At 47.0% G+C, this 13,936-nt stretch overlaps 1 protein-coding gene across 3 annotated transcripts in view; it reads right to left on the bottom strand.

The window, feature by feature from the left end:
- Window positions 1-13,936, bottom strand: part of KLHL21 (kelch like family member 21) — a 401,837-nt gene that overhangs the window by 112,497 nt on the left and 275,404 nt on the right. For all 3 annotated transcript variants that reach the window (XM_078642984.1, XM_078642983.1, XM_078642982.1), the window contains one exon: window positions 9,647-10,746. In XM_078642984.1, coding sequence (XP_078499110.1) covers window positions 9,647-10,703 — 1,057 coding nt within the window. In that variant the 5' untranslated portion in view covers window positions 10,704-10,746. The remainder of the gene's footprint in view (window positions 1-9,646; window positions 10,747-13,936) is intronic.

Raw genomic sequence — 13,936 nt, 5'->3', positions numbered from 1 at the left:
AACTTGGTCTCTTCATTTTCTGGGGTTGCCTCTCCTCCCTGACGTGTTCCTTGGTGACACAGTGAAGGAGGCACCTTCGGGAAAAGTTGACATTGGCTTCTCTCCCGGGGTTATTGGAATTCTGCCTGGATTCTCATGTGAACCCGACACTCTCTTCCGTTTCCTATACACATTGCAGAATACGCCTAACCCGGTACCAGCCAATTACTTTAGAGAAATTGAAGGTCTCCAGAGGGAACTGATCTGGAATGGTAGACCCCACATAGCACAAAAAAAACAGGTCCTCAACTGGTATGACGGAGGCATAAGCCTCCCAGACATTAAAAAATATTACTGGGCTGCTCAACTTACAGCCACTAACCAAGCCACTTATCACGGCCCCCATGATCCAGGGATAGATGGCTCCTGCCGGGCAGTAACTTTAGTGTAGTACTGTATTCCGCTCGCAATAAATTGCCACTTGCGGGCCCAACCAGACATGCTGTGAGAATTTGGCACGATGTCCAGAAAAGTTTGGGCTGGAGTGGTAAACTAACTCTCGCCACCCCTCTGTGGGATTCGGAACAACTGGGTCGGCTGCGCACCTCCAGGGGTTTTGATAGGTGGGATCTAATTGGTATATCACGTATAGGTGATCTTTGGTCCGGGGAGAGGTAATACCATTTTCAGCATTACAGCAACAATATGAAATGGCAGACACAGAATTCTTCCTCTATTTTCAGATCCGCCATGCCCTCTAACCGGCTATACCGAAGGGCACTACACTTTCTGACTCCTCCCCGCTGGAGGATAGGCTCCTGGATGGCTACTTGCCTGACAAAGCGGTCTCCCTTACATATAAGATACTGCTACACAATACCCCTGACCCCCTTGAGAAACTTGGGTATCAGACGGCCTTGAAATGGATGACGATGAATTGCGGGAGGCAGTGGCGTCCCCCCGGGAGGTGGGTATCTCCGCCCATCTGCGACTGGTCCAACTCAAGATACTACATAGAACTTATACTACAGGACCACAATTGCTGAGTATGGGGAGAGGGGACAGAGATTAATGTCGTAGTGGATGTGGGCAGGTAGGCACGTTTATGCATGTCCTATGGGAATGCGATCATATTCAACAGTTTTGGCAAGTGATACATTTGACCTTTAGGGCGGTCCTTAACAAGAACATACGCCCCAAAGCCAAGCGCTGCCTTCTTAACATTTGGGGAGTATACCGACCTCAACGCCTCCGAGAAAACCTGGGTGACTTTGGGTCTAGCAGTAGCAAAAAGGGATATTGCCCAACACTGGGGGTCTGATACGCCACCTACATTATAAAATGGAAAAAAACATTGATTGGTGTATTTTTAGAGAAAAGACTGTATATACTGCACGGGGATGTCCAAAAAAGTGGTCCTCAATTTGGGGGACCTGGAATACTTAGAGGGGACATATGTGAGGCGCCTTTGGTACCTACAGAGGACGATGACCTATCTTCTTAAGTCCAATGCTATGAAACTGTCTTGCTTTGTAATATTGATGTTTATCATGTGTACATTGTGAATATCGGACGCATCATATTCTTTCACTACTGTGCTGCTGTCTTTTATATTTACAATAAAAAGATTTTTTTTTTAAAGGATGCTCATGTAGCAGCCTGAGAAACGTCCAGGACAGGGACTCCAAGAGCTAACGCAGTGGTCGCAGCTTTGGCTCTGGTAGAATGAGCTTGCACGCCCTCAGGAGGATGTTTTTGGCCAGTGCATAGCAGATTTTTATGCTGAATACAAACCATCTGGTGATGATGTGCTTTGACACTGCTTTCCCTTTCTTCGAACCGGTGATCCCCACAAAGAGGCTACCTGATGTTCTTTGGTACGATCGAGATAGAAGGACAAAGCTCTTTTCGGGTCCAGACGGCAGAGTCTCTCCTTCTCTTGGAGGGGTGTGGTGGAGCAAAGAAGGTCAGTAGTGTAATACCTTGGCCAACATGGAAAGGTGTCACTACCTTTGGTAAGAAAGAGGCACAGGTGCGCAGAACCAGTCATCTGGGAAGAGCTGGTATATGGAGGTGGGACAGACAGAGCCCATAGCTTGTTGACCCTCCTGGTCAATGTGGTGGCCATCAAGAAAACAATCTTGAGTGTCAGAAGTCAGAGAGGACAACTATGCACCAGTTTGAAAGAGGAACACGTCCAGTAGGTTAGCACCAAATTAAGGTCTCATTGGAGAATAACAAAAAGGTTCGGAGGGAACATGTGTTGAACACCTTTCAATGAAACGTGACACAACAGGTAACTTGAACAGGAAGGGTTGATCTGGAAGCCGAAAGAAAGACAATAATGCCGAAAGATACCTTTTAACTATGCACAGGACAAAGTCTTGCCAAGATAAAGATGGAACACACACCATAATTTCAGACAAGGGTGCATCAGATAGTGGATTAATATAATTTGAGGCACCAAGCCACAAACTTGTCCCAATGGCAGGCGTATATAGTCTTTGTCAATGGATGCTTGGCCGTAAAGATGACATCACATACTTCAGAAGGCAACCCCAGAAGATAGAAGATGGCCTAATCCCTGCTGATGAGGGGTAAATACCCCGAAACACGTGTCCAGGGATGGCGAAGACAGCGAAGAAAGCAGAGAATCGAAAGAAGATGCATCGCAGAACACTAACTACATATACTACATTTACCACAGTCCTTAGGGGCGATCCCGCTGGTGTGTGAGCAGTGTGCGACCCCACCCCAATTGTAATGTTTAAAGCTCCCTCGAGCAGCTGGCTGACGAGCCCGGGACCCCGCACCTGGAGTGGTACTAAACCTGGTGATATTTGGCAGCCACCGGCAACCCCAGAAGATAGAAGATGGCCTAATCCCTGCTGATGAGGGGTAAATACCCCGAAACACGTGTCCAGGGATGGCGAAGACAGCGAAGAAAGCAGAGAATCGAAAGAAGATGCATCGCAGAACACTAACTACATATACTACATTTACCACAGTCCTTAGGGGCGATCCCGCTGGTGTGTGAGCAGTGTGCGACCCCACCCCAATTGTACTTCAGAAGGAAGATTGAAGACTCAACTGCCACTGTCCAATCTCCACTCATGAAGGTGGAGCATGCACAGGTTCAGGTGTAGGACCCTGCCCTGTTGCTGCCACAGGAGATTGTCTCCCAGGGGCAGCCTGATCAGAAGACTGATGCTCATTCTCAGGAGTTTGGAATACCATACTTTCAATGCCCAATCCGGAGCCACTAAGATGACTTGGGTTCAGTCTATCCTGATCTTTTTCAGAGCTCCGGGCACAAGTGGTATTGGCGGAAAGACGTACAAGCATCACAAGTCCCACTTGCGACGACATGAGCTTTAAAGCACACCGCATCTTGGAAACTCCAATGAACGTTCTCTGCAGTGGCGAATGGCTCTAAGCAAGGTTATCCCCAGTTGCGGAAGAGACCTTGCACCACCTCCTGATGGAGACCCCATTTGTGATCCCCAAAGCACGGACAACTGAGTTTGTCGCCCTGACATTCAGAGATAGCGCCATGCGTTGTAAAAGCAGAAAGCAGAAAGATGTCCTGACGTTCTAGCCATATGGCACAATGTTCAAGACTCCACACCACCCTGTTTGTTGCAGTACCATATGGCGGTAGTGTTGTCTGATTACGCGAACCAGCCTCCCCTTGATGGATGAGAGGCTGAAACAACGGAATCATAGCTTAAATACCCTGGACTCATCTGCTCCAGAAGATTGGCGCTGAATTGCAATGTTTCCAGAATGGCTCAGATTAAAGGGAGTGTCTGAGAGGGAGTTAGGTGTGCCTTACGCACGTTTATAGTGAACCCAAGCGAATGCAGGAGTTTTGCTGTAGTTGTGGCATCTACTTGCCCGAAATTATGGTTTGGCAGTGGGCGGATGGTGCCTGATCCGGCCGCCAACTGGTTGCCTGTAAACATGTGAGGGCACATGAAAGGGGTTTGGAGGCAGCTAGTGGGGTGGCAGACTGGGCAGATCTCTGGCCTTGGGTTCCACGAGGCTTGTGGGATCCACGTCCCTGATCACGAAAAGGACTAAAGAAGAACAATAGTTACTTACCTGCAATCTGTGGTTCTCCAGTATTGGTGTGCTTCATAGATTCACATGCCTGAATCATTCCCCGTCGTCGGAGTGGGAGTCCCACGGTACATAAAAAAGCAATAATATGCCATAATTACATATAAAAAACCTGGTAAAACCAACCAGTAAGTAAAGTAGCCCAAACTACAGGAGAAGCAACCTCCACATCCATGACTATCCTAGTCATTTTGTATAGTCCAACTGCAGCCAATCAGGCAACAGCACCCACCAGAAGGTTCTCCCCAGAGGCTCAGGCTCTCAAGATTTTCTACCGCACGTCGTGTGAAGGGAGTCTCTCTGAGCTCTGCTCAGTACTTCTCTATTTTCCTTCAGGTATCTACTTTTGAAGATGTAATCAATCAAAGAAATCTGTATTCAGGCCCTGTGACTCTTGTGGAAAGCTCAGGCTTTTTAAGGAAGACCCCCACAAGAAGTGCATCTACTGCCTGTACCCTGACCACCAGGTGAAGGACTGCAAGATTTGTAGGACCTTCCCTCAGAAGACCCTCAGGGATAGGGAGGGCCGCCTGCTTTTGTGGCTACAAAAGCTAAAGGATCAGAATCATCCGGTTTCAGAGGTAGGCAGGATTGCCTCTGGGTCTACCTCAGCCACTAGAAAGAGGGCTGCAGAGGAGGTACTTTCTTCTCCTGGGGCTAAAGTTGCTAGGAAGCAGCAATCTTCTAAGGGGTCTGAGAGGCCTTCCACATCTAAGGCTACCCCCCCTACTAAGGAAAAAGTTGGGTCATCCACGCCCCTGAGAAGATCAACCCAAAAGTTACCTCAAACATCTTCTGAGAAGACTTTACCTCAGAAATCGACCCTGCCGTCGACGGTGCCGCAGTCAACTTGTTCGTCGACCAGGATTCCAGTCAGCGCTACTTCAACGTCTACGGTAACTTTTACCTCTCCTAAGCCTGACATGATTATGTCAACGGCGTCTTCACCGTTGACGATGGTCTATGTAGCAGTCAGACCTAGAGTCTTCATCTGCCGTCGTCAGCGACTCATCAACTAGCAAGCTGAAGAAAATTCCGTCAACAATAGCTTCGTCGACGTCACCGAAGAAGAAAGCATCGTCGGCAGGACCACCACCGTCGACGAAGCCACTGCCGTCGACGAAACCACTGCCGTCGACAAAACCACTGCCGTCGACGAAGACACCGCCATCGACGAAGCCACCGCCGTCGACGGAGCCACCGCCGTCGACGGAGCCACCGCCGTCGACGAAAACAACTCTATCGTCGACGAGCCCTGTGATGGGGCCTCCTGTGGTGGCTGCCCTGGTTGAAATTGGACGCTGTTGTTAGCCCCTATCGTAACCACCGAAGGAGTGAAAGGAACAGTGTGGCTGGTGTAGGGTCATTGTGAGTATCAACGTACCAGCAATGGTCCTATTGTCCTTAAAGCACTAGAGCGGTGAGTCTGCCTTGTCGCTAAACAGACAAGTGCTGTCAAAGGACATGTATCTGGCGAGATGTCCAGACCGCTGGCATCTGCCAGTTACTTGTACCAGTTATCCTCAGCCACAGGTTCTTCGTGGAGGTTAGGATAACCATAAGGATCCTCAGATTCACCCCAAGCATATTCCTCATAGGGCCTTTCAGAAAAAGGAGGCACTGTTTCCAATCCCAAAGGCCTTAATCCGGTCGGTGCTGGTGTCAACGTCGGATGACGCCAGTCCGGCTCTGAATCGGTTCAGGTATAACTATGGTGTCAGGAACAGTGCCACTGAACTGAACTCGGGTGAAGGTCATGGATTTGCGAATGGAGTTGTGACCCAGGAACAGATCCAAAGGGCCATACTGGAGCTGGGGGTAAACCAACCAGTGGAAAACCAGTCAGGAGACCTAAACCCATGGGGCCCAAATATCCTCCAGAGGGGTCAGTTCAACCAAGATGAGTTGCAAAGCCTTGTAAAATTCCTTCAATTGGGCAGGGGCCGTGCCAGCAAATTCAGGGAGGTGCGGAGAGGGCCCACAATCAGGCTCCACGGAAATGTAGGAGCGGGGCCTAGACTGTGGCATCGTACCTGCGCCTCATCTGATGATTTGAAACAGTGTGGTGAAGTCAAAGAACGCTTTGATTTCTTGTTCTTTCTTTTGTGTGACTTACTCGATGACGATTTGCACTTCGATCGTTTAGAAAGAGTCGGTGAGCCTACTCGGGACCTTCCACGAGACCAGAACCTTGAGTGGCAAGGAGCTGTTTGTGTCAAGCAACCAGAAACTGCAACACACTTTCCTGGACCATTTTGGGATTCATCGCACAGCAGTCAGGGCAGGCCTTAGAGTCGTGGCCGGCTCCAGGTACCATAAACAAACCAAGTGGGGATCTGTAACGGACATTTGTCTGTGGAAGGCGCCACGTGGTTTAAAACCCACAGGTTTCTTAAGGGACAATCCTAAGGCACAGTAGGAGCGCAAAGCTCAAAAAGGGTCGATAAAAAGTTGAAAAGGCAATCAAATAATGACTGCGGTGGCTCCTCCAGAGCCATGCAGATGGTGTGGAAAGAAAAGAACTGATATCAGACCTCAGAATCCCAACAAACCTCACTGAATCCCATCCTCAATCATTAAATCACAGTCTTAGTTCTCTGTGTTTATGGTTAAACTCCACTGAACGATTCAAAACGCCGGAGGGACTCTATAGCGGTGACAGGACTTTTGGGCGGTCACTGAGTGGGTACGCGATCAGCTGACGCGTGTCTCTTCTTTTTAGAGATGGTTGCAGGTATGCAGTATAGACGCAGCCAACTGGTTTGATGTGGAACCGCCCATGAAGTTTAATTTGGAACCCCATTAACCCTGAAGAAGTTGCTCAAATTGTTTTTGCCAACAAAACATGTCGGCTTACGAAGATGGACTATGGTTTTATTGGAACCATTTTTAATTTGGGTTAGCTTACAGCACTTAATAAAGTTACTTTGAGCTAGTAAGCTTTACCAATTTTTAACGGTGAGGATTATTTATTTATATTCTCACGGGGTCCATGGGGCATGCACTATAATAACATGCATATTAAGTACATTCACATTTAGGTTTCTCCTTTTTTCTTGATTTCATGGGCTTGATATTTCTTTATGATAGCACACACATTTGTTTTCTTTAGAGAGAAAGTAACCGATGATGAAAAGCGGGCTTGCTGGCCAGTACCAGCCAGCGGCCCCCTTGGTGTTACGACCATGAGGTGCTTTCTCTCTTTTCCACACTTTTTTTCAGTTTATGGGTGGGTCTATGATGGTAGGTTATTCTAATTGAGACACACCACAACACTAGGACTCAAAGGTTTGAGAGGGAGTTATAAAATTTATGAGACCCCTCCAGTGTTGGAATTACAGATTTGGGTGTGATCCTGTTGGGTCAGGCCTTATTATGATTTATAGTGCGTCGAGTGGGAGGCGGCCTGTCCTTTTCATCCCCCTATAGCTCCTATTGTGTTGATAAACTCCACTGCAACCAGTCTCAGCCATACGGTGCATGACCAGTTAATCGAGTAAGAGGCAGCAAAGAACGGACAATACAGCCTGAGCATCAACCCCCTCCAGACTGCCAGAGGATGCTAGAGGGTCAATGAAATACTATATGACATCTTAAAGTGTGCCCAAATGAACACAGAGGATTCTGGAAAGGCGGGCTGCTTGTCAAGGTAATCTTGTTGTTAATGGGTCATAAACATCGTGTTAACATAAAGCAGAACATTAAAGAGAAGAACTTTTAAATTAAAAGGGAGGTAACAGACAGTATGTGATTGTATACTAACAGCAGACAAGATGAGCGCCAAACGCAAGAATGTGGGACTGAGTAATCAACCAAAAGGTGTCAAGAGAGTCGGTATATATCATTAGTTGCAGGATGCCAGCTAAGTGTCCAATAAAGTAGCCTGTAATGGGTGAGTATTAGGAGTAGTAAAGGGGCTCAAGATAAAAGGGAAGGAGGGCAACAGATTTTACTGAAGTATATAAGGCGCCACTGAGGGAGACTGTGTATATAAAAAAGCAATGGGAGAATGGGTATCATCAAGAGTAAAATAGCAAAGTGAGTATCAGAGAGCAAGAGGAGACAGAGATGGTGTCATAAGAGTGACAAAGGAAAGCGTCAGTGGCATAAGTACAATGAAAGAAAGGTATCTTAAGGTGTAATATAGGGGAGGATGGTTGCTACTTGCCATGAGAGGCATTGATTAGAAACACTGTTAACATCAATAATACAGCAGGGTTTGTGACTTGACAAGATTAACAGGAGTAAGTGTGAGTTGTGAAAGAAGTTGCAATAGACAGGGTGTCAGACGAGGTAAAGGTGCACAAAGCATGAGTGAACATGGTCAGTACAGAAGGGAGTGATGGTGGGAATTTCACGATGAATGTCACCTGGCGAATAACTTAGTAAAATGGATATTGAAAAGAGTGGCAGAGGACTAAGAGAATATGAAAAGAAGAGAAAATGTGGGTATGTACAGAAAGTTCAGGATACAGGTCATAATGATTAAGAGGACACGGCTAGGAACATAAGAAGTAGCAACAGAATGTGAATTATTAAGAGCAGCATTGCACAATAAGTACAAAAGGTGCAACACAGACAGTATCAAAATAAGTTATGGAAAAGGATATAAAAAATACAACTGAGGCCAAGGATAGCACCATGTGAGTAACAGAAGTCTGGGCGGATGCCAAGAGAAGAAACCGGTATAGAGTATCTAAATGTGTAATAGGGAGTAATGTGATTGCCATGAGTGAGGGGGTTAGGAGCAGTCAGATAATGTGCTAAAAGAAGTATTGTATCGTGGGCTCCTATGCTTGACAAGGATTGTGAGGGAAAATGTAAATCTCAAAAGTAGAATCACTGGGCAGCGCGAGTCAGAAAAGCTTACAGTGTAAAGAATTAACATCTAAAGAAGTAAAAGTTCACAGGAGTGACAAGGGTAGGTAGGTTCAGTATTACTAGGGCATGGGAAGTGAATCCAATTAAGTGTAATGTGACAAGGTGTGCATTAAAGGGAGTAACAGAGAATAGGGCATCAAAGATAAATAGGCACCGGCTGTCAGAACTAGTCACAAGAGACAGACAGAATCAAAATGAGTAACAAGTGTCACTTCAAATGCCAAGGGAAGAACAGGATAATTTTTGATTAAAACAAGTTATGGATGAAGTGTTCAAAAGAGCTTACTCGACAGGGTGAGTCGTGAAGGGGTGAAAGAGGACTGAGTATTGAGACAAGTAAGAGTAGGCAGAATGAGCAGCAAAAAAGAGTAAGACATGCCTGGATAAACGAAGGACAACAGTTAAGGCAAAACAATAATCAAGAGGTCAAAGCCTGTATGAGTATCTAGGTAAGGAAAGAATATTTTTTTTAAGTGCGGGCAGGGTGAACGTTTATGGTGCTATGGGGTGTGCATAAAACATATTATGAAAAGGATTTAAGAAGAGGCAAGGTGACGGATTACTGAATGGCTGTCAGGATTAGATCACAACAGGATACATGGTGACTGTACTTCACAGGAATATAGACACATATGGATGCATAAACTCGAGCCCTCATACATACCAGTCACATAGATGTCGTTGCCCAGAGCCGCAATACTGTAGCCACCTCCGAGGTGGTCAGGAAACTCAGCCAGGTAACGCCACTGGCCAGTGTGCGTGTTGAAGCAGTCCACAGTGACAAGCTCGTCACAGTCCTGGTCGCAGCCCCCAATCACCACCAGAATTTCAGCCAGGCCGGTTGAGGGACGTGGCCGCATTCGCTCGCATGGGTAGTCGTGGCGGTCATACTCGCATGACTGGAAAGCACGGGCCTCAGCAATAAGTTTGAGACAAGGTGGGCAGTAGTAGACAATCGGGTCGCTCTCCACGTGTGCCAGCAAGTAGAAACGGCGGATGAAGGGCAATCGTATATGCTCAAAAAGCTCAGGCCAGAAGTGTTGGCGCCGCTTGGTATCAGCCTTGACCCAGCGCAGTGCTATCTGATAGGCCGTCTCTTCCTTGTCCACATAAAGGCGGTCGTCCCGCACGTACTCCAGAATCCGCTTCTTTGGCAGCCGCTCGAACTCTTTCACCTGTGCCAGCTCTACAATGTGGGCTAGGATAAATCGCTTGGTGCTCTCGGCCAGGCCACGGCAAGCGTAGGCCTCCGCGAAGTCCTGGATCTCCAAGCAGTTGGCCACATCTAACTGCTGCTCCAAGTAAGCGCAGCAAGCCTCCTTCACTGAAGGGAACTGGAAAAGGTCTGCTGCTTGCAGCAGCAACTCAACGTTCTCCTGCGTGACGGTCACACGGCCAGTGTAGCAGAAGTCCACCAGCAGCCCCAAAGTGCCAGCTGACACGTCGTGCAGCTCCACCCGCTCAGCTAGGCTCTCCCGCAGGCACCCAGCAAACATGGCACGGAAGTAGTTGCTGGCAGCAGCGAGCACGGTGCGGTGGCATGGGAAGTCCTGGCCATCCACAGCGATAGTCATGTCGAAGAACTTTTGCTCAGCCCGCAGTTCATTGATGCCTCGAAGTAGGTGCAATGCATGTGCGTTGTCGTAGAATGGTAGGGCTGTGGGAGAGCTGGCAGGCAGCAGTGTCGTAGGCATGGTGGCAGTACCCGTGGGTCTCTCCATGCTATGCTAGCAGCTTCCCTCAGCTCCGGAAGCAGCAGACCATCTGAAAAGAGAACAGAGAAGTCTTTTGGTGAACTGATATTGACACATACCACGCAGAAGCACAAGGACGCGCTATTAATACACCTCTCCGCCTCCTCGGGACGCGTGTCTGCCGCCTGCGGTGACCTCAGCTTGGAAAGCCTGCTATAAACAGGCGCCCTCTCCAGCTCCCCAGCTAGGCCCAAGAAGGCCGCTGTGGCGCCTTAACTCTTTCAGAGGCACCTGGCAAGCGAGCATCCATTGTTGGCGTGGAAGCTAAGTTTACAAGGAACACACTGGAGCAAGAAGAGACAGAAAATAAGATGAAATTCGATCTTAATACACGCCTAACTCACGCCCTTTATCTGCAGCATTCCTTCCTGGGCCTCTGCCGTACAGTTTCCAGCCTGTGTTTCCGGGCTGACAGCAGACCCCGTGTTGTGTCTGCGTGTCCGCCCACCCTCCGGAGACGATACGATTGCATTTAGTCATCTGCGGTGATTAGTTAGGAGGGAATGCGGAGAAGGCCGGAGAAATGGGATCCCTTCTCTTTTCTGTACCACGAAATTCCACCCGGGGATAGGTCTAAGATGAAACCGTGAAGAGCTGGTACTCAGTCTTACAGTGCCTGCTTCCTTTTAAGAAAGTGTCAGCTGAGGGACAGTACAAGAACAACAGACATGTGGAGAACTGCTGGCCCTGTCACACTAAACGTAAAAAGTCCTGTACAGAAGTGTTAGTATTGCCGCTGGAGAAACAAAGTTGGATTCTGAGAAGCAGAAACACGGTCTACTGCAAGTACACTTCCTGAAAAGTACACTCTAATAAACCACTACCACCTGTTAGAACTGCTGTTGTTGTGCCTTTAGAAATGAGGTGTATCTGAAGGTGGCTTTGGGCTTTTTATTTCTCTGTAGAAACATTCACCTTAGCACACAGTGCCAGTCTGCGTTCTACACAAACACTTTACACCTCACTGTGTACAATAACTACGAATACGTTTTGGCTGAGGTTGGTAGACTCCAGACGCTTGAGTACTTGAGTTTACAGGAGTGGGTTGGGTGAGTGGGCAAACAATGAACAGTCTGTATAAACAGGGAAAGGACACATAGGACTGGGACGACCTTGTAAAGTATTTCTGGCCAGTCTTGCTTTTGCCTCGACAAGAAGAGAGCCCTTCCACGTAAGTAGTGTCCTGGAACTAAGGGCACTGCAAGAGCTTTAGGCTATGGTTACGAAATGACTCCATACCACTGGGGATATAATGTTCCCTCCAGAAGCCTTCCAAGTACACATCATTGCAATTTAGTAATTAAATCCAAGTGGATACATGATGTGAAGTAAGACTACAATTCCCAAAAGGCTTTAGGTTAAGGTATTGATACAGTACTCACAAACCACAGAATTTTCCCTTTCCGCTCTCTTTTTGTTGTTGTTGTAATACATATAAATTATGCTAGGGATACAACATCAATAACAAAATACACCATTAGTGCAGAGTCCCATAACAAGAGCATTGTAGAGGAATACATTTCATTCATTTTGGATATAGTAGAGAGTGAGTGTTTGTGTACAAGGTGTCTCCAGGTGTAGGCCCGCTCTCTACCAAACGTGGTTTCTAGAGAGCGAAGACTGCCAATGATGAAGTATGACACCTGGTGGTGGGTGAGGACAGCCCTTTAAATTTTTTTAGATGCCCAGCAATTCACTAATTAGGGCTTAGTGCTTGTCATTTTTTGGCCACTAGACTCAAAACGACAATTCCATTCAGGGTAGCTTCTTTTTATGTATGCATTTTAGGTTGGAGGCCAATTCACCCTGAATACCCTGTGGCTTCTTGTTCCCTCCCCTGGTAAGCACCAGGGTGTTTTGTTCCATTATTGTGTAAACATAATCACACTCAAGCAAAAGGTTAAAGGGGCATTATAGTTAGAAGACAATTTAGATGACAATATAACCCCACCGAAATTCACCAGTTATAGCTCTCTCTAGGAACTATAACACATTTCCTCGGCATGCAGCCTTCTCATCATTGATATTATTTCAAATGCTAAAGGGATGTTATAAACCATGTTATGAGTGATGTAATATGTGGGGTAATCAGCTGTGCATGGGAAGCAAGCAAGTTCCATACCCCAACGGGCATCCAACCCCCGCCGCACTTGGCATTTTGACCGTGGCAGCTTGGAGGGGGTTTGCCACAGGGCATTGCCTGCAGCCAAGCCCTGCATACAGCCCCCCACCCCCAAGGGGTAACCAAACTCCCACTGCACACAGCATTTATTCAGTGATCTAGTACTGGGAGCATGGATACTCAATAACACAAGCTCATGTTTTTCACTGCATGCTCCCATCAAAGGGGATAGGCACAGTTCAAGGTGAATCTGATTCTGAGGGCTGGCATATATAATTCTGATATATGGTAGGAAAGAGGTCAGCAACCCATGCGGGTCAGTATCTCGAGAAGGAACCTCCAGTTGAGAGTTTCAAATGTCCTTCAGTTCGACAAACATTAAGGCTCCAGATATTTAAAGCTTATGAGCATGTGAGCTAGTTGTAGTCTAGACGCAGAGCTTTGTGCTCTGTTTGGGCATAAAGCTACATTGATCAAGATACACCAGTGAGGGGATGAAACCAAACAAATTCCCAGAAAGTACTTTTGAAAAAATCTTGGTTTCTGTTGTAATCAGAAAAATTAGTTGGTACAGCACAACCATCATGCTGTTGCCACTGTTGTTGAAATGACGACAATTGTCGTCAAATCTAATTGGGAGGAAGCACCGTCATAGTACATTTGCAGACGATGCATCTTTTTAAAAAAAAATGTTTTTTACATTTTTTTTAGGGCAAGGTGTTTCGCCAGTCTGAATATCTGCAATGGCCTATGAAACCTCCTATTCAGTGACAGGACTGTCAATCACTACCTTTCTTGGGCATTCAGGGTCCAAAGAGGGACGTCAGTGATAAGTGGGCTAGCCTGTTTACGGGTTGATAATTGGTGCTAAGAACACTAAGTCTAAGAGTAGGAGGCAAATGCAGAGGCAATATATTCTGCCTTTTCTGCTAAAAAGCCATATGGCACTAAGTTTCCCTTTTCTGTGTGCAAGTTATTATCGATACCCAGTTTTGTTTTCTCTTTATCCAGGTACTTGTAATTCTGAATTCATATTGGGAACAGTAAGACTGCAAGTACCAGAATACATCGAAAAATA

This window comes from Lissotriton helveticus, chromosome 5_1 (assembly GCF_964261635.1).
Source record: "Lissotriton helveticus chromosome 5_1, aLisHel1.1, whole genome shotgun sequence".
Classification (NCBI taxonomy): domain Eukaryota; kingdom Metazoa; phylum Chordata; class Amphibia; order Caudata; family Salamandridae; genus Lissotriton; species Lissotriton helveticus.
Note: the sequence above shows the minus strand (reverse complement) of the source record. Positions and strands in the feature narration are given on the sequence as shown.